Source organism: Pan troglodytes, chromosome 2, assembly GCF_028858775.2.
Source record: "Pan troglodytes isolate AG18354 chromosome 2, NHGRI_mPanTro3-v2.0_pri, whole genome shotgun sequence".
NCBI classification, from domain to species: Eukaryota; Metazoa; Chordata; class Mammalia; order Primates; family Hominidae; genus Pan; species Pan troglodytes.
In genome coordinates, this window is record NC_086015.1 from 53,255,012 (window position 1) to 53,274,741 (window position 19,730).

At 44.1% G+C, this 19,730-nt stretch overlaps 1 protein-coding gene across 5 annotated transcripts in view; it reads left to right on the forward strand.

Moving 5' to 3' along the window:
* IHO1 (interactor of HORMAD1 1) overlaps positions 1 to 19,730 on the forward strand; it is a 65,817-nt gene that overhangs the window by 30,825 nt on the left and 15,262 nt on the right. For all 5 annotated transcript variants that reach the window (XM_063806781.1, XM_063806782.1, XM_001162713.6 and 2 more), the window contains 2 exons: positions 13,440 to 13,614; positions 18,099 to 18,262. In XM_063806781.1, the coding sequence (XP_063662851.1) occupies positions 13,440 to 13,614; positions 18,099 to 18,262 (339 nt within the window). The remainder of the gene's footprint in view (positions 1 to 13,439; positions 13,615 to 18,098; positions 18,263 to 19,730) is intronic.

Sequence of the window (19,730 nt, forward strand, 5' to 3'; positions counted from 1 at the left end):
ATCAAGTAGGAGGTCATTTGTGATAAAAGGTTGTCCATACAGCATTTCATATGGACTGAGCCCCATATTGTGAGGAGAATTTCAGATTCTCAACAAGGCCATGGGCAAAAGACTAGGCCTGGGAGATGAGTTTCTTGTGTTAGTTTCCTTAAGTGCTTTTTGAGTGTTTCATTTGCTTTCTCGACCTTCCCTGAGGATTGTGGCCTCCAGGCACAGTGAAGGTGATATTGTATCCCTAGTGCCCTCGAAATTCCCTGAGTTATCATGGCTTTAAAAGCCTGACCATTGGCCGGGTGTGTGGCTTATGCCTGTAATCCCAGCACTTTGGGAGACCGAGGCAGGCAGATCACGAGGTCAGGAGATTGAGACCATCCTGGCTAACATGGTGAAACCCCGTCTCTATTAAAAATGAAAAAAATTAGCCGGGTGTGGTGGTGGGCAACTATAGTCCCAGCTACTCGGGAGGCTGAGGCAGGAGAATGGCGTGAACCCGGGAGGCGGAGCTTGCAGTGAGCTGAGATCACGCTACTGCACTCCAGCCTGGGAGACAGAGTGAGACTCCGTCTCAAAAAAAAAAAAAAAAGCCGGACCATTGTTCTGTAAGCTTTGGGGAAGCCCAAATCTAGAAATTATTTCATGTATTAGGACTTTAATCGCTTCCTGAGCCTTCTCTATCTTGCAGGGAAAAGCATCTATCCAATTTGTAAAGGTATCAACACAGACCAACAAGTATTGAAATCCCTTTGACTTAGGGATATGGGTGAAGTCTAACTGCCAGTCGTCTCCAGGATAGTGACCTATTCTTTGTTCCCCCAAAGGGACCTTACGATGGACCAAAGGATTCTTCCTTTGGCACACCTCACAGGCTTTGACTACCTGTTGGATGGCCCGGAAGAGATTTGGCCCTGTAGATAGGGATTTGGCCATTTGATGAGTGTTTTCAATACCCATATGAAAAGTTTGGTGGAGCGTTTTAAGTATTTTCTGGTGGCTGGCTTTAGGCATAAGTACCTTTCCTTCTTCTGTTGTTAACCACCCCGAGGGGAGAAAACTATGCCCCCATGAAAGTCCCCATTCTGTTTCAGTCGGGGAATACTGGGGCTTAATCTCTTGGAGGGGGTTGTTCCATACCAAGGATCCTTCCGTAGGTATTTCTAATGGGAGGTTCCACCTGGCAGCAATTTTGGCCTCAGCATCTGCCTGACGGTTTCCTTCTGCCTTTTCTCCCTCACCTTTCTGATGGCTTTGGCAGTGTAAGACTGCCACCTCCTTGGGTTTTTGCACTGTGTGCAATAACTCCATAATTTCCTTGTGGTATTTAATGGGGGTTCTTCCCAGAGGTTAGGAACTCCCTTTCTTTCTATATTGCAGCATGGGCATGTAGGATTAGATAACCATACTTGCTATCTGTATACACATTTATTCTTTTTCTTTTTCCCAGTTCTAAGGCTCTGGTAAGTGCCACTAGTTCTGCTAACTGGGCGCTGGTCCCTGGGGGAAGAGGCTTACTTTCAAGTATGGTTACATCACTAACTATGGCATAACCTGCCCTTCGTATCCCATTCTCCACAAATGAACTTCCATCAGTATATAGGTTAAGGTCAGGATTAGCTAAGGGGACTTCTAAGATATCATCTTGAGCGGCATAAGTCTGGACTATAATTTGTTGGCAGTCACACTTGATTGGTTCCCCATCCTCTGGGAGAAAGGTGGCAGGGTTGAGGGCTACGCATGTATGTATTTGAAGCACCATTCCCTCAAGGAGTAGCACGTGGTATCCAAGTAGGCAGTTGTCTGATAGCGATAAACTTCCTTTGACACCTTGTATGCCATTTACATGAGTAGTCCAGACAGTGAGATTCTTTCCTTGTATTATTTTGATAGCCTCTGTCACTAAGACAGCCACTGCCGCAACTACCCGTAAACAGTGAGGCCAGCCTTTTGCTACTACATCAGTTTCTTTACTTAGGTATGCCACTGGTTTTGGGGTTGTCCTGCGGGTCTGAGTAAGGACTCCAAGAGCTATCCCTGCTCTCTCTCTGATGTATAAAGAGAAGTTTTGGCGGGGCGCAGTGGCTCACGCCTGTAATCCCAGCACTTTGGGAGGCCGAGGCGGGCAGATCATGAGGTCAGGAGTTCAAGAGCAGCCTGACCAACATGGTGAAACCCCGTCTCTACTAAAAATAAAAAATTAGCTGGGCATGGTGGTGGGTGCCTGTAATCCCAGCCACTCAGGAGGCTGAGGCAGGAGAATCACTTGAACCCGGGAGGCGGAGGTTGCAGTGAGCAGAGATTGCGCCATCGCATCCCAGCCTGGGTGACAGAGTGAGACTCCGTCTAAAAAAAAAAAAAAAAAAAAAAAAAAGAAAAGTTTTGTCCGGTGGGAAGGCTTAAGGCTGGAGCTTGAGTTTGTTCCTTCCAATGCCCAAACTTCAGGGTTGATTCCCTCCTCCGGTAGGGGACAACAAATGGGTAACTTATTCCCCATATTCATGTAGATAATAGCTCCAGCTTTGGCTAATATATCCCTCCCTAATAAGGGTGTGGGACTTTCAGGCATAGCAAGAAAGGCATGTGAAAAGAGCAAAGTCTCCCAATTACAACTGAGAAGGTGGGAGAAATACCTGGTTACAGGCTGTGCCAGTACTCCTCGGATGGTAACGGACCTTGAGGACAGTCGCCTGGGACAGGAGATTAACACTGAGAAGGCCGTGCCGGTGTTCAGGAGGAAGTCAATTTCCTGGCCCTCGATGGTTATACATACCCAGGGCTCAGTGAGGGTGATGACATGAGCTGGCGCTTGCCCCGGGCACCCTCAGTCCTGTTGTTGGATCATCTGGTTGGGGGCTTGTGGCCCAGAGGACCTTTGTCCTCTGGGGTAGTGCACCTTCCAGTGATTGCCTTGGCATAATGGACATGGGTGAGGGGGCAGCTTGTTTCTCATTGGACACTCTTTTTTAAAGTGTCCTTGCAAACCACACTGGTAACAAGCCCTACCAGGTGATTGGCATGCTCCATTTTCTGTCCTCTCTGAACCACCAAGGTTGGTTTGTCTGAGTGCCATGACTAAGGCTGCAGCCTTTCTCTGATCTCACTTTTCCTTTTGGGCCTGTTCCTCTTGGTCCCTACACCGAGGTTGCCAGGTTTAATAATGCCTCCAGATTTTGTTCAGGGCCCAGGGCTCACTTTTGGAACTTTCTCCTGATATCTGCAACTGATTGGGTAATAAACTTATCTTTTAGGATCAATTGACCCTCGAGTGAGTCAGGTGACAGGGGAGTATATTTTCTTAAGGCCTCCCGTAACCGCTCGAGGAAGGCAGAAGGATTTTCTTCCTTTCCCTGAGTTATGGCGGACATCATTGAATAATTCATGGGCTTTTTCCTAATTCTCCTTAGTCCTTCTAGAACACAGGTCAACAGATGTTTGTGACTCCAGTCCCCATGATCTGAGTCAAGGTCCCAGTGGGGATCCATACTGGGGATAGCTTGCTGACCGGTAGGGAATTTGTCCCTTTCTTCAGCTGTCATTCTGTCATTTACTTCACTAAGATACCAGGTATCTCCAAACTCTTGGGCTGCAGCTAAAGCCGCATTCTTTTCATTAAAGGCCAGGGTTTGATCTAACAATAGCATGACATCTCTCCAAGAGAGATCGAGGGTCTGCCCTAAACCCTGTAGGACATCTATATACCTATCAGGATCATCTGAAATCTTCCCCAGATCTACCTTGATCTGCTTTAAATCAGAGAGGGAGAAGTGGACATGTACCTGGGTTGGGCCAAATTCCCCTCCCCCTACAGCTTGAAGGGGACGTAACCGATAGCCTGGGGGTTTTTGTGGTCCTTTGGAGATTTCTTTGCTTGTTTCCTTCTGGGCAGGGGAGATTAAAGGAGGCTTCTCATTAATAGGAAGGGGAGCTATAGGGAGGCTAGGATATGGAGGTAAGCTGAGAGGCCCTCCTGTGGGATGTAAATTGCAAGCTTTGCATAGTTGTGTATTCTCCTTCAATGAAAAGAAAGCTTGGACATAAGATATTTCACTCCATTTGCCTTCACTCTTACAGAAAAGGTTAAGCTGCAGGATAGTATTGTAATTTATACTTCCCTCAGATGGCCATTTTTCCCCATCAGAGAATATCGGGGCCAGGCCATAGTGCAGAAAAAAATGAGCCACCGCTTTTTCAGGGTTTGCAGGTCAAATTGGTCCCAGTGGCTTAGGATGCATTTCAGGGCTGAGCCTGTTGATGCCTGAGTGTTTCCCATCTGAAAGACAAAACCGCCCATGGTTTTGGTTTGTTTGTTTCTACCCCCAGTCCAAGAACCCCCAATGGTCCCTGGACCCTGCTGATTGGAATAGTTGCACTCACCGACGCAGCAGCAGAAACAGTAGTTTTCCTCCTAGACCACAAGGAGGACTGAGGAAGATCAGATTTAGTGGCCCTTACTGACACATTCTCGAAAACCTGCACCCTTGCCTGTCTTCCTAGATCACAAAGCAGACTGAGAAAAATTGGATTTAGTGGCCTTTACCAATGCATTCTTGAAAACCTGTTAGAGTCCTAAGCATTGTCCTGTTAGTACTGGGACTTTGCCCCGTCCTATAAAGATGTTATGCCCCCAAAATGAAATGGAGGGCCATACCCTGAGGGAGGGGAGGGATCTCCAGGGTTGGAAGAGTGACACCTTTTATCCTCACTTGAATAGGAAGGATATCATTTCTGAAGCTCCCCATATCCTAGCTTCAGGAATAGCTTTTGTTAGGCCTGCTAGTCTGAGGAGGGATACTAAAATTCCAGATAGTCCCCCCTACGACGGAGCTTTGGGCAAAAATTATGTCTTTCTGATTGGTGAGCCCAGGTGCCTAAAGAAGGGAATAGAATCCTGGAGTTTATACTAGAAATCATTATTACAAGAGAAACTAGAAAAGCACCAGACAAGGAGTGGTTTTTAGAAGCAGGACTAGCCTCGGAGAAGAGAGGTGAGAGAAAGTTTATCTGACAAGCATTAGGACCCAGGAGGCAAGTGTCAGGATAGATAGGATAGATGGGTGAGTCTCGCTTGGGTGACATGACTTTGAGAGTTCCACTCACAGCCGCAGGGTCAACCAATTTGTCGGGACCCCAGAACTGAATGGCTTTCCTCTCTGTCAACCTTTATCTCAGCCCGGAAGTACAGGAAAAGCAGAAGCTGGTTCCAGGCAAACCAACGCTTTCCACTCCAAAGAGTCAGGGGTTGTTAGAGAGCCCTTTCCTAGAAAGCCTGACACCCATGTCTTTAGTCCAGCGGCCACGCTAGTCACTTTTAACTGGCCGACAGGTGCCCGGTATTTAGCCCCTGAATTCTAAGGAAAAATAGAACAGAATAGCAAGCGAAAGGGGTCTGATGGTACTCACTGCTTGGTGAAGGCCCCACATTGGGCGCCAAAATGTGTCCAGAATGTATTCCTTCCAGTGGGTTCTTGGTCTCGCAGACTTCAGGAATGAAGCTGTGGACCTTCGCGATGAGTGTTACAGCTCTTAAAGATGGTATGTCCGGAGTTTGTTCCTTCAGACGTTTAGATGTCTCTGGAGTTTCTTCCTTCCAGTGGGTTCGTGGTCTTGCTGACTTCAGGAGTGAAGCCATGGATCTTTGTGGCGAGTGTCACAGCTCTTAAAGGTAGTGTGGACCCAAAGAGTGAGCAGCAGCAAGATTTATTGTGAAGAGCAAAAGAACAAAGTTTCCACAGCGTGGAAGGAGACCTGAGCGGGTTGCCTTTGCTGGCTGGGGTGGCCAGCTTTTACTCCCTTATTTGGCCCTACCCACATCCTGCTGATTGGTCCATTTTACAGAGAGATGACTGGTCCATTTTACAGAGTGCTGATTGGGCCATTTTACAGAGTGCTGATTGGTGCATTTACAATCCTTTAGCTAGACACAGAGTGCTGATTGGTGCGTTTTTACAGAGTGCTGATTGGTGCATTTACAATCCTTTAGCTAGACACATAGCGCTGATTGGTGCGTTTTTACAGAGTGCTGATTGCTGCATTTACAGTCCTTTAGCTAGACACAGAGCACTGATTGGTGCATTTACAATCCTCTAGCTAGACAGAAAAGTTCTCCCAAGTCCCCACTCGACCCAGGAAGTCCAGCTGGCTTCACCTCCCAGTTTTATGCTGCACAAAAGCTGTGAGCCTTCTGCCTGGGGAACCCCCACAAAAGTTCCAACGGGTCTGTGGACCCTTGCCAGCGGTGATGATAGGATTACTTCCAGGTAGATCTACTTTAAATTTAAAAGGAGTGCAAGTACAAACAGGAGTCATTGATTCAGATTACAATGGGGAAATTCAAATTGTTATATCTACTTCTGTTCCCTGGAAAGCAGAGCCAGGAGAGCGTATAGCACAACTTCTGATTGTGCCATATGTAGAAATGGGGAAAGTGAAATTAAATGAACAGGATTATTTGGAAGCACAGATAAGGCAAAGCAGCTTATTGGGTGAATCAAATTACTGATAAACATCGTACCTGTGAAATAACTATTCAGGGAAAGAAACTTAAAGGTTTAGTAGATACAGGAATGGACATTTCAATCATTTCTCTTCAGCATGGCTGTCAACGTGGCCAATTCAACCCACTTAATTTAACATAGTTGGAGTTGGTAAAGCCCCTGAAGTATATCAAAGTAGTTATATTTTGCATTGTGAAGGGCCTGATGGACAACCTGGGACTATTCAACCAATTGTAACTTCTGTACCTATAAATTTATGGGGAAGAGATTTATTACAACGATGGGGAGCACAAGTTCTAATTCCTGAGCAATTTTACAGCCCTCAAAGTCAACATATGATGCATGAAATAGGGTATGTCCCTGGTATGGGACTAGGAGAAAATTTGCAAGGTTTGAAGGAACCGCTTCAAGTGGAAAGACAAAGTTCCTGCCAAGGTTTAGGATATCATTTTTGATGGCGGACATTGTTAAGCCTCCAGAATCTATACTTTAAAAATGGTTAACAGATAAGCCAATTTTGATAGAACAATGGCTGCTAAGTAAAGAGAGACTGGAGGCTTTAGAGTACTTACTTACTGAACAATTAGAAAAAGGACACATAGCTCCAACATTTTCCCTTTGGAATTCTCCAGTCTTTGTTATTAAGAAAAAATCAGGTAAATGGAGAATGTTAACTGATTAATTCAGTTACACGACCTATGGGGACATTACAGCCAGGATTGCCTTCTCCTGCTGTGATTCCAAAAAACTGGCCTTTAATAGTCATAGATTTAAAAGACTGTTTCTTTACTATCCCCTTAGCTGAGCAAGACTGTGAATGGTTTGCATTTACAATTCCTGCAGTAAACAACCTGCAGCCTGCTAAGCATTTTCACTGGAAAGTGTTGTCACAAGTCATGTTAAACAGTCCAATAATATGCCGGACTTATATAGGGCAAGCAATTGAACCTACTTGTAAAAAATTTTCACAGTGTTACATTATTCATTATAGGGATGATATATTTTGTACTGCCCCCACTCAAGAAATATTGCTCCAATGTTATGGCCACTTGCAAAATTCGATTTCTCACACTGGTTTATTTATAGCTTCTGACAAAATTCAGACTAATACTCCTTACTCCTACTTGGGGACCTTGGTAAATGACACTACTATTGTGCCACAGAAAGTAACCATATGTAGGGATCAATTGAAAACATAAAATGATTTTCAAAAATTACTAGGGGACATTAATTGGATACAACCTGTTCTAGGCATTCCTACCTATGCCGTGAGTAATCTATTTTCTATCTTTAGAGGAGATCCTAGTCTCACTAGCCCTCAACAAATAACAAAGGAGGCTGAGGCAGAGTTACAGCTGATTGAAAAGCAAGTCCATAAGGCTCAAATAAATAGAATAGATACAGAGAAGACTCTAGATTTGCTAATTTTTCCAGCTCATCATTCACCTACTGATGTTATTGCCCAACAGCAGGACTTAGTAGAATGGCTTTTTCTTCCAAATACTAATTCACAGACTCTAACTTCTTATTTGGATCAAATCGCTACTATGATAGGAAATGGGAGAACTTGGATTGTTAAATTACATGGATATGATCTTGGAAAAATTATTGTCCCTCTCACGAAGGCACAAATACAGCAAGCTTTTATAAATAGTCTTACTTGGCAAACCCATTTAGCTGGCTTTGTGAGTATTCTCGATAATCATTTTCCTAAAACAAAACTGATTCAATTTTTGAAATTAACTAATTGGATTCTCCCTAAAATAACGAAATTTAAACCAATTGAAGGTGCTGAGAATGTTTTTACAGATGGGTCAACAAATGGTAAAGCTGCTTATTCTGGCTTGAAAGGTAAAGTTTTTCAGATGCCTTATACTTCAGCTCAAAAAGTGGAGCTTGTAGCTGTAATTGAGGTATTGACTGTTTTTGATATGCCTATTAATGTGATTTTGGATTCTTCATGGTTCATTGCACACAATTAATTGAAAATGTGCAGTTAATGATTTCATACAGATGAACAACTGATGACTTCATTTGCCCAATTGCAGACAGCAGTTAGGAGTAGAATGCACCCTTTTTACATTACTCATATTAGGGCTCATATGCCTCTTCCAGGACCTTTAACTGAAGGAAATCAAATGGCTGATTGCCTAGTTGCTACTGCAATATCTAATGCCAAACACTTTCACAATTTAACCCTTGTTAATGCCTCTGGTCTCAAACGCAGATACAGCATTACCTGGAAAGAAGCTAAAGCTATCATCCAGCGATGCCCAACTTGCCAAATGGTGCATTCCTCATCTTTTACAGGAGGAATTAATCCTCAAGGATTGGAACCTAATTCTCTTTGGCAAATGGATGTCACACATGTTCCGTCATTTGGGAGACTAGCTTATGTACATGTATGCGTGGACACCTTTTCTTACTTTGGGCTACATGCCAATCAGGAGAGTCTTCTGCCTGTGTTAAATGTCACCTTTTGCAGTGTTTTGCAGTGATGGATATTCCAGCTTCTATTAAAACAGATAATGCCCCAGGCTGTACTAGCCAAGCTCTAGCTACATTTTTCTCTCTATGGAATATTAAACACATTACTGACATTCCATATAATTCTCAAGGACAAGCCATAGTAGAAAGAATGAATCTCTCCCTGAAACAGTAGTGGCAAAAGCAAAAGGGGAGAAACAGGGACTACAGGACACCCCATATACAATTGAATCTAGCATTATTGACTTTAAATTTTTGGAGCCTGCCTAAAGGCCAGATGCTATCAGCAGCTGAACAGCATCTACAGAAACCAGCTACAAAGACAGAAGCAGAACAACTGGTTTGGTGGAGAGATCTGATAACAAAAAGTTGGTAAATAGGTAAAATAATAACTTGGGGTAGTGGTTATGCTTGTGTTTCTCCAAGACGGAATCAACAGCCAATTTGGGTGCCATCAAGACATTTAAAGCCTTAACTATGAGCCAGATACCCAGGAAAAGGTTTTGGGAGGATCCCAAAGACCCACCAGTTGCAGCCATGTTGAGACTGATGCTGAGGAGAACCCCAACTGTTACAAGAAACACCCATCGAACACAGCCACCTACCTGGGGACAGATCAAGAAGCTGTCACAGATGGTGGAAGAAAACCTTAGGAAAGCAGGACAACCAGTCACAATTGTAATTTAATGATAGTTATGATAGTGGTGATCACCATTGCCATGAGTATTCCTTCAACAAGGGCTGACACAGAGAACAATTATATTTATTGGGCGTATTTATCAATCTTGGCTGGCAATAACGCCTGGATGTAATGACTCTATGACACATTTACACATGCCTTCTGGTCTCAGTATTTACCATAATAAATCTGCTCCTATAATTGAGGCATACAGCCCTCAAAAACCTATTTGTAAACAGAATTGGACCTGGCCAGAAATAATGAATGTACTTGTTTGGGAAGATTGCATTGCAGAATAGGCACAGGTGCTGCGTAACAATTCCTGTGGAATCATTATTGATTGGTCCCCTAAGGGACGAAGCTTGAATTGCACCTCTCAGTCAGCGTGCCACGGCCACACTATGTTCAGCTGGTTTAAACAAAACGGTCAGATGGTAGAAATTGTAAGAAATATGGCAAGAGTTCCTGTAATCTGGAAACAGGGCAGTATAGTGGCACTTCACCCTCAAATGTTATGGCCTGCCGTAGGAGCTAAACATAAGGATTTGTGGAAACTATTAATGGCTCTTAAATAAGATTGAAATTTGGAAAAGAATAAAAAAGCATCTAGAAGGACACTCTACAAACTTGTCTTTGGATGCTGCAAAATTAAAAGAACAAATATTTAAAGCATCCCAGGCACACCTGACCTTAATGCCAGGAACTGGAGGGTTTGAAGGAGCATCAGACAGATTAGCAGCTATTAACCCATTGAAATAGATAAAGACACTTGGAGGCCCTGTGATTTCAATGATGATTGTGCTTTTAATCTGTGTTGTTTGTCTTTGTATAGTCTGCAGATGCAGATCCCAACTCCTGCGACAAGTAGCTTACCATGACAAAGCTACCTTTGCTTTTATCGCTTTGCAAAACAAAAAAGGGGGACATGTTGGGAACAGGCCCCCAAATCTGGCCATAAACAGGCCCCAAAACTGGACATAAACAAAATCTCTGCAGCACTGTGACATGTTCATTATGGCCATGATGCCCATGCTGAAGGTTGTGGGTTTACCAGAATGAGGGCAAGGAACACCTGGCCCACCCAGGGCGGAAAACCACTTCCAGGCATTCCTAAACCACAAACAATAGCATGAGCAATCTGTGCCTTAAGGACATGTTCCTGCTGCAGATAACTAGCCAGAGCCCATCCATTTGTTTCGGCCCATCCGTTTGTTTCCCATAAGGAATACTTTTAGTTAATCTATAATCTATAGAAATAATGCTTATCACTGGCTTGTTGTCAATAAATATGTGGGTCAAACTCTGTTCGGGGCTGAGAAAAAAAAGGAAAAGCATGCTTTCTCAGGTTATGCAACAGTTAAGTAACACAAATTGTTACACAGATGTCTGGGTTTTTTTGTTTTTTTGTTTTGTTTTGTTTTTTTTTGACGGAGTCACTCTCTCACCAGGCTGGAGTGCAGTGTGGCACAATCTTATCTCACTGCAACCTCCAGCTCCCTGGTTCAAGTGATTCTCCTGCCTCAGCCTCCTGAGTAGGTGGGACTGTACAGGCACACACCGCCATGCCCAGCTAATTTTTTTTTTTTTAATTTTAGTAGAGATGAGATTTCACAGTGTTGCCCAGGCTGGTCTCGAACTCCTGAGCTCAGGTAGTCTGCCCACCTCGGCCTCCCAAAGTGCTAGGATTACAGGCATGAGCCACCACGCCCAGGCTCTGGTGTCCCTTTTTATAAGGACACCAATCCTATCATAAGAACCCTACCTTCATGACTTCATCTAACCTTCATTACCTCCTTAAGGACCCATCTCCAAATACTATCACATCAGGGTTGTTACAATGATACCATCATAGCAACATATGAATTTGTGGGGGACACATCAAGTCCATAACAAGGCCTATCTGTGATTGTTTTATTATGCCTCCTTCTCTCCCTTCAGCCCTGCTCTGTTCCTTCCCTGTAGGCACACACACTAAAATTAATGTGTACCCTCCAATTACTTTCTATACACTCAATTACATAATTGTTTGGTGTGTATAATGTAGATTTAAAAATTTACATAAATGATCTGTAATAGAGTTAATTCTTTTTTTTTTTTTTTGAGACTGAGTCTCACTGTATCACCCAGGCTGGAGTGCAGTGGCACAATCTCGGCTCACTGCAACCTCTGCCTCCCGGGTTCCAGTGATTCTTCTGCCTCAGCCTCCCAAGTAGCTGGGATTACAGGTGCCTGCCACCATACCCAGCTAATTTTTGTATTTTTAGTAGAGACAGGGTTTCACCATGTTGGTCAGGCTGGTCTCGAACTCCTAACCTTGTGATCTGCCCGCCTCGCCTCCCAAAGTGCTAGCTAGGATTACAGGCGTGAGCCACCGTGCCTGGCCAAGTTCATTCAATTTTTACCTTTTCTTGTACTCAAAACTATGTTTTTGAGAAGTCTCAAAATCCCATGTGATTATATATAAATCTTTTTTTTTTTTTTTTGAGGAGTCTCACTCTGTTGCCCAGGCTGGAGTGCAGTGGTGCAAACTTGGCTGACTACAAGCTCCGCCTCCTGGGTTCATGCCATTCTCCTGTCTCAGCCTCCCAAGTAGCTGGGACTACAGGCACCCACCATCACGCCTGGCTAATTTTTTTTGTATTTTTTAGTAGAGATGGGGTTTCACCATGTTAGCCAGGATGGTCTCGATCTCCTGACCTCATGATCCACCCTCCTCGGCCTCCCAAAGTTCTGGGATTACAGGCTTGAGCCACCGCACCCGGCCGATTATATATAAATCTAACTTAATGCTTCTGGCTGCTGAATCAGCTAATGCATGTACCTTATTTTATTTATCTATTTTAATGATGAACAGATTGATCTTTTAAAAAGATAACATTCTTGGCTGGGTGCAATGGCTCATGACTGTCATCCCAGCACTTTGGGAGCCTGAGGTGAGCAGATTACCTGAGGTGAGGAGTTCGAGAGACCGGCCTGGCCAACATGGTGACACCCCATCTCTATTAAAAATACAAAAATTGACCAGATGTGGTGGCAGATGCCTGTAATCCCAGCTACTCAGGAGACTGAGGCAGGAGAATGGCTTGAACCCAGGAGGTGGAGGTTGCAGTGGGCCAAGATTGCACCACTGCATGCCAGCCTGGGCAACAGAGTGAGACTCTGTCTCAAAAAAAAAAAAAAAAAAGATAACATTCTTGGCCCTGCACGGTGGCTCACACCTGTAATCCCAGCAATTTGGGAGGCTGAGATGGGCGAATCACCTGAGGTCAGGAGTTCAAGACCAGCCTGGTCAACATGGTGAAACCCCATCTCAACTATAAATACAAAAATTAGCCTGGTGTGGTAGCACATACCTGTAGTCCTAGCTACCCAGGTGGCTGAGGCTGCAGTGAGCCGAGATCATGCCACTGCACTCCAGCCTGGGCGACAGAGTAGGATCCTGTCTCCAAACAATAAAATAAAATGATAACATTCTTTTAATCTCTACAATTTTATGAACTGTAATTTCCAATATGGTGTTGTAGCCCAGAATGCTGTTATACAAAGAATGATGATGTCAGTCCTTTCTGTTTGAGTTTCCATCTGGTTGTTCCCAGATTGTAATAAAAATGTGTGGTATTCAGAATTTCCTTGTGTTTCATTGTACTGACAATATACAGGGGACTTGAAGGTCAGAATAAGCTATCATTCTGCCCAAAATGTTCTGAAATGGACAGCTGTGAACTATGATTTCATTTGTTCAGGATATTTGTCTATTTGATACACTTTTTTTTGCTAAATTTCAGGAACAAGAAGTCATCCAACTGGAATAATAATCAAAATGATTATTCCAGTCTCAGTGATTCCCAGTTCCTCTTTGGATCTCAGTTCTGTCCAGAAAATTCAGAAACCCTGTCAGCACCCTTGGACTTTGGTGCCCACTTGAGACATTCAAAACAGTCACAACAGAATTATCTGGAGGTGAGTCTGGTTTCCAGAATTGATCTGCACACATTTCACAGTCATTATGGAGATAAACTATAAAGAATACTTATTCTGGCCAGGTGCAATGGCTGACACCTGTAATCCCTGCACTTGGGGAGGCTGAGGCAAGTGGATCCCTTGAGCCCAGGAGTTTGAGACCAGCCTGGGCAACATGGCAAAACCCCATCTCTACAAAAAGTACAAAAATTAGCTGAGTGTGGTGGCTGAGGCAGGAGGATTGCTTGAGCCCAGGAAGTCAAGGCTGCAGTGACCCATGATTCTGCCAGTGTACTCCAGCCTGGGTGACAGAGTGAGAACCTGTCTCAAAAAAAAAACAAACAAGGCCAGGTGTGGTAGCTCATGCCTGTAATGCCAGCACTTTGGGAGGCTGAGGCAGGTGGATCACAAGGTCAGGAGTTCAAGACCAGCCTGGCCAAGATGGTGGAACCCCGCCTCTACTAAAAATACAAAAATTAGCCGGGTGTGGTGGCAGGCGCCTGTAATCCCAGCTACTTGGGAGGCTGAGGCAGAGAATCGCTTGAACTCAGGAGGTAGAGGTTGCAGTGAGCCGAGATCAAACCACTGAACTCTATCCTGGGAGAGCGTGACTCTGTCTCAAAACAAACAAACAAAACAAAAAAACCCGACAACCAATACTTATTTTCTAGCCTTAAAAAAATTACTTATTCTGTTGGAATATATTTTAGAATTGTACATCTGTAAGGATTACTCTCCTAAAGGGATTTGTGCTTGATTAGTGACTCATTTGACTTAATAGTCTGAAATGGCAACATTTATATTTGCAGTTTCTTCTATTACAAAGCAACGTAAAATAGTGTCAATTCCTTGACCAATCCTAGGGAGAGGCAAATATATATACATATATATTTGCCTAAGGCTAGTCATACTATTGTTTGTGAGAATTTATAAGTAAAAATAGTTTTCATAAAATAGAAATAAAATAACATAAATTTTATTTTAGACAGACTTTTTTAAATAATAAACTTCATGTAATCTGTATACTTTAGTCAACTATACTACATTATGTCCTTGAAGAAGAAGGAGATGAGGATTCTGAGGCCTAGGTTAGTGAGTAAAGGCCAGAATGAGGAACAGAGTCTCTTGAATCCTTGATGTTTTGAGATTAACCTGTCTTTTCCTTTTTTTTTTTTTTTTTTTTTTTTTTTTTGAGACAGAGTCTTGCTCTGTCACCTGGGCTGAGGTCCAGTGGCATGATCTCAGCTCACTGACTGCAAACTTCGCCTTCCAGGTTCAAGTAATTCTCCTGTCTCAGCCTCCCCAGTAGCTGGGATTATAGGTGTGTGCCACCACACACGGCTGATTTTTGCGTTTTTAGTAGAGACAGTGTTTCTCCATGTTGGCGGGCTAGTCTTGAGCTCCTAACCTCAGATGATCTGCTCACCTCGGCTGCCCAAAGTGCTGGGATTACAGGTGTGAGCCACCATGCCCAACCTGATTCTTTGAGATCAATCTGTGTTTTCTTGTGAGTCAAAAACATTTTGATTTTGGAGGCACCTATAACTAAATGTAGTTTTGTTTTGTTTTGTTTTGTTTTTGAGACAGAGTTTCCCTCTGTCACCCAGGCTGTAGTGCAGTGGTGCTGTGGCAGGAATCAGAGGACCAGAGAGACCAAATGGGTGAAACAGGAGGATTTTATTAAGGTGTGCACCGGCTCAGCGGATTCGCATCCAAAAGGCTGAGACCTGAACAGAAACAGGGCTTGACTTTTATACACATTTCTGAAAGGGGATTGGCCAGTTTGAATGGCGTGGAGGGAATTTGATGGCATGAAGTGTATAGTGCAGGCAAGCGGGCATACAGAAGCAGAACAAAGGCAGTTAATCAAACAGTGACAGGTTTCATCATCCTAGCATAGCTCGTGACCTTGCAGCTGCATTGGAAGGAAAACAGGAACTTATCAAACTAAAGCAGGCTTTGCATCTGGTACATATCTTACTCAAGCTCGTCTTGTGACCTTGTCATGTTGCACAGAAGAGAAACAGGAATTGTAAAACTCTGTGAAGTAACCTTGAGTATCACTAAGGAAGGATTATCAAAGGGGAGGGGGAAGTTGGGAAAAGAGAAAAACCTGCTTTCCCACCCTCGCCTGGGAATGGGAGGAGAGGGGACTCTGGAGCACATTCCTTGAGGGCTCTGGTTTTGCACATAGTGTTATCAAAGCCCTGCCAGAGCTCTGCTGCCTATTGCTAGGTCTTGGAGTGAGTCAGCCCAGCAAGAGAAAACTTGTTTTTCTCTTTACATCTCCTGCTTCAGTGTGATCTCAGCTCACTGCAACCTCTGCCTCCTGGGTGCAAGCAATTATCATGCCTCAGCCTCCTGAGTGGCTGGGATTATAGGCGCCTGCCCCCATGCCCGGCTAATTTTTGTATTTTTAGTAGAGACAGGGTTTCACTGTGTTGGCTAGGCTGGTCTCAAACTCCTGACCTCAAGTGATCCACCTGCATTGGCCTCCCAAAGTGCTGGGATTACAGGTGTGAGCTACCATGCCTGGCGACACCAAGCTAATTTTTTTCTTTTTTTTTTTGAGAGGGAGCCTCACTGTTGCCAGACTGGAGTGCAGTGGCATGATCTCAGCTCACTACAACCTCTGCCTCCCGGGTTCAAGCGATTCTCCTGCCTCAGTCTCCTGAGTAGATGGGACTATGGGCGTGCGCCACCACGCCCAGCTAATTTTTGTATTTTTAGTAGAGACAGGATTTCACCATGTCAGCCAGGATGGTCTCAATCTCCTGACCTCATGACCCACCTGCCTCAGCCTCCCAAAGTTCTGGGATTACAGGCGTGAGCCCCCGTGCCCAGCTGCACCAGCTAATTTTTATATTTTTTGTAGGGATGTGGTTTAGCCATGTTGCCCAGGCTGGTCTTGAACTCCTGGGCTCAAGGGATTTTTTTTTTTTTTTTGAGACGGAGTTTTGCTCTGGTTGCCCAGACTGGAGTGCAATGATACGATCTCGGCTCACCACAACCTCTGCCTTCCAGGTTTAAGCAATTCTCCTGCCTCAGTCTCCTGAGTAGCTGGGATTACAGGCATGCGCACCACGCCTGGCTAATTTTGTATTTTTAGTAGAGACGGGGTTTCTCCATGTTGGTCAGGCTGTTCTTGAACTCCCAACCTCAGGTGATCTGCCCACTTTGGCCTCCCAAAGTGCTGGGATTATAGGCGTAAGCCACTGTGCCCAGCCTGGGCTCAAGTTTTATATACAGACTTACATGCATCAAATAGGGACTTAACAAATAAGATTAAGTTGGTGCTTTTTTTTCTTTTCTTTTATTTTTTTTTGAGACAGAGTCGCACTCTGTCACCCGGGCTGGAGTGCAGTGGCACGATCTTGGCTCACTGCAACCTCCTCTTCCCAGGTTCAAGCGATTCTCCTGCCTCAGCCTCCCGAGTAGCTGTGATTACAGGTGTGTGCCACCACGCCCAGCTAATTTTTGTTTTTGTTTTTGTTTCTGTTTTGAGACGGAGTTTCACTCTTGTTGCCCAGGCTGGAATGCAGTGGTTCAATCTTGGCTCACTGCAACCTCCTCCTTCTGTGTTAAAGCAATTCTCCTGCCTCAGCCTCCTGAGTAGTTGGGATTACAGGTGCCTGCCAGCATGCCCGGCTAATTTTTTGTATTTTAGTAGAGACAGGGTTTCGCCAAGTTGAGCAGGCTGGTCTCAAACTCCTGACCTCAGGTGATCCGCCCGCCTCGGCCTCCCAAAGTGCTGGGATTACAGGCATGAGCCACCACACCCGACCAATTTTTGTATTTCTAGTAGTGACGGGGTTTCATCACATTGGTCAGGTTGGTCTCAAACTCCTGACCTTGTGATCCACCCACCTCGGCCTCCCAAACAAAGTGTTGGGAGTACAGGGGTGAGCCACCATGCCCAGCCAGTCGGTGCTTTAAGTTAGTAAAGTATGCTCTGAAATAAGTATTTCAGTACAAAAATGTATCTAGTGATATGAAGGAATAAATGACCTCCCTGAATGTTTCAGAATTTTGCCAAAGAATGCAGAAAGTGGCTCACCATTTGTCAGCATGCCCACTGTCCAGTCCACATCAAACTTACCAATATGAGTTCAGTTCACTAGCAGCTGAGCAACAGCAATTTGAGTTAAAATTATGATTATGAAAACTTTAACACATCATGTCAGAAATAGCATAAATGGTTCTCTGTTCTTGCCTTTAAATTTATGCAATTGATTCTAAGCTATTTTGGTTGACATTTAAATATCTCTGGGCTGGTAAGGCAAAAATCTATATTAATAAAAACAATTGCTTTATTTTAAATGTAATTTTCTGGTGTATACAAAGATAAAATGGAAATACTACTTGCTATGTTACGTTACAGCAATATGGTTTGCACTTAAATGTGACTCTGCATTGTACAGAAAATACTGAATGCTATAAATATTTTTATGTGTGAAATGCTATATATTTTTTTCATTTAACAGGGTGAACCTAGCATTTTCACAAAGTACCAGACAAAGCCCCAGCTGTTCGGAGGAGATATAAAAGATGGAGGTGTATTTCCTCCTCCTTTGTCAGTTGGAAAATCAAAAGGCCTCTTGGAACAGTTTGAGGAGAAAAAGAAAAGGGCAAAAGACAAATGTGACAGGTATTTAAACCTTTCAAATGGATGAAAGAACTCACCTTTTCTGAGTAAAACAAGACATAGAGTGTCAGTAATTAAATAATTCAATTTTAGCATAATAGCATGTATTAGAGTTCTCCAGAGAAACCAAACCATAGGACTTACACACACATACACACACACACACACGCAGACACACAAACAGACACACAGAGAAAGAGGGAGAAAGAGAAAGAGGGAGAGAGAGAATTATAGATTGATTTTTTTTTTTTTGACGGAGTCTTGCTCTGTCGCCAGGCTGGAGTGCAGTGGCACAATCTTGGCTCACTGCAACCTCTGCCTCCCGGGTTCAAGCAATTCTCCTGCCTCAGCCTCCTGAGTAGCTGGGACTACAGGCGCCTGCCACCATGCCTGGCTAATTTTTGTATTTTTAGTAGAGACAGGGTTTCACCATGTTGGCCAGGCTGGTCACAAACTCCTGACCTCAGTTGATCCACCCATCTCAGCCTCCCAAAATGCTGGAATTATAGGCGTGAGCCACCGTGCCTGGCCATTATTATTATTATTATTTATTTTATTATTATTTTTTTCTGAGATGGAGTTTCACTCTTGTGAAACTGGAGTGCAATGGCACGACCTTGGCTCACTGAAACATCCGCCTCCTGGGTTCAAGTGATTCTCCTGCCACAGCCTCCCGAGTAGCTGGGATCACAAGCGCATGCCAGCATGCCCAGCTCATTTTTGTATTTTCAGTAGAGACGGGGTTCGCCATGTTGGCCAGGCTGGTCACGAACTCCTGACCTCAGGTGATCTGCCCACTTCGGCCTCCCAAAGTGCTGGGATTACAAGCATGAGCCACCGCAGTCCTCCCACCTTAGCTTCCCAAGTAGCTTCGATCAGAGGCACACACTGCTGTGCCCACCTAATTTTTTTTTTTCAGAGATAGTGTCTCACTATGTTGTCCAGGCTGGTCTTGAACTCCTGGGCTCAAGCAATCATCCCACCTCGACCTCTCAAAGTGCTGGGATTACAGGCATGAGCCACCATACCCAGCCTCCTAGTTATTCTTAATTGCCTTCTTGTCAATATGATTTGTGGTAGATTTACATATAGTCTACCACAATTTTTTTCTCTCTGAAAAATAAAAACTAGAGGATTTCTAAGAGAAATGTAATATTCAAGTAATGTTACACTTATTTTTCCTAAACATCTGCCCCCTGATTTTTCTTTTCAGATCATCAGGATTAGGAAGTTGGACAACATTATTTATTTTAGAGTCTAGAATAGAATGTGGCCAGGCACGGTGGCGGGTGCCTGTAATCCCAGCTACTCAGGAGGCTGAGACAGGAGAATCACTTGAACCCAGGAGGCGGAGGTTGCAGGGAGCCTAGATTGCACCATTGCACAACAGCCTGGGAGACAAGAGTGAAACTCCATCTCAAACAAACAAGCAAAAATAAAAAAACAACAACAAAAAAGAATAGAATGCATG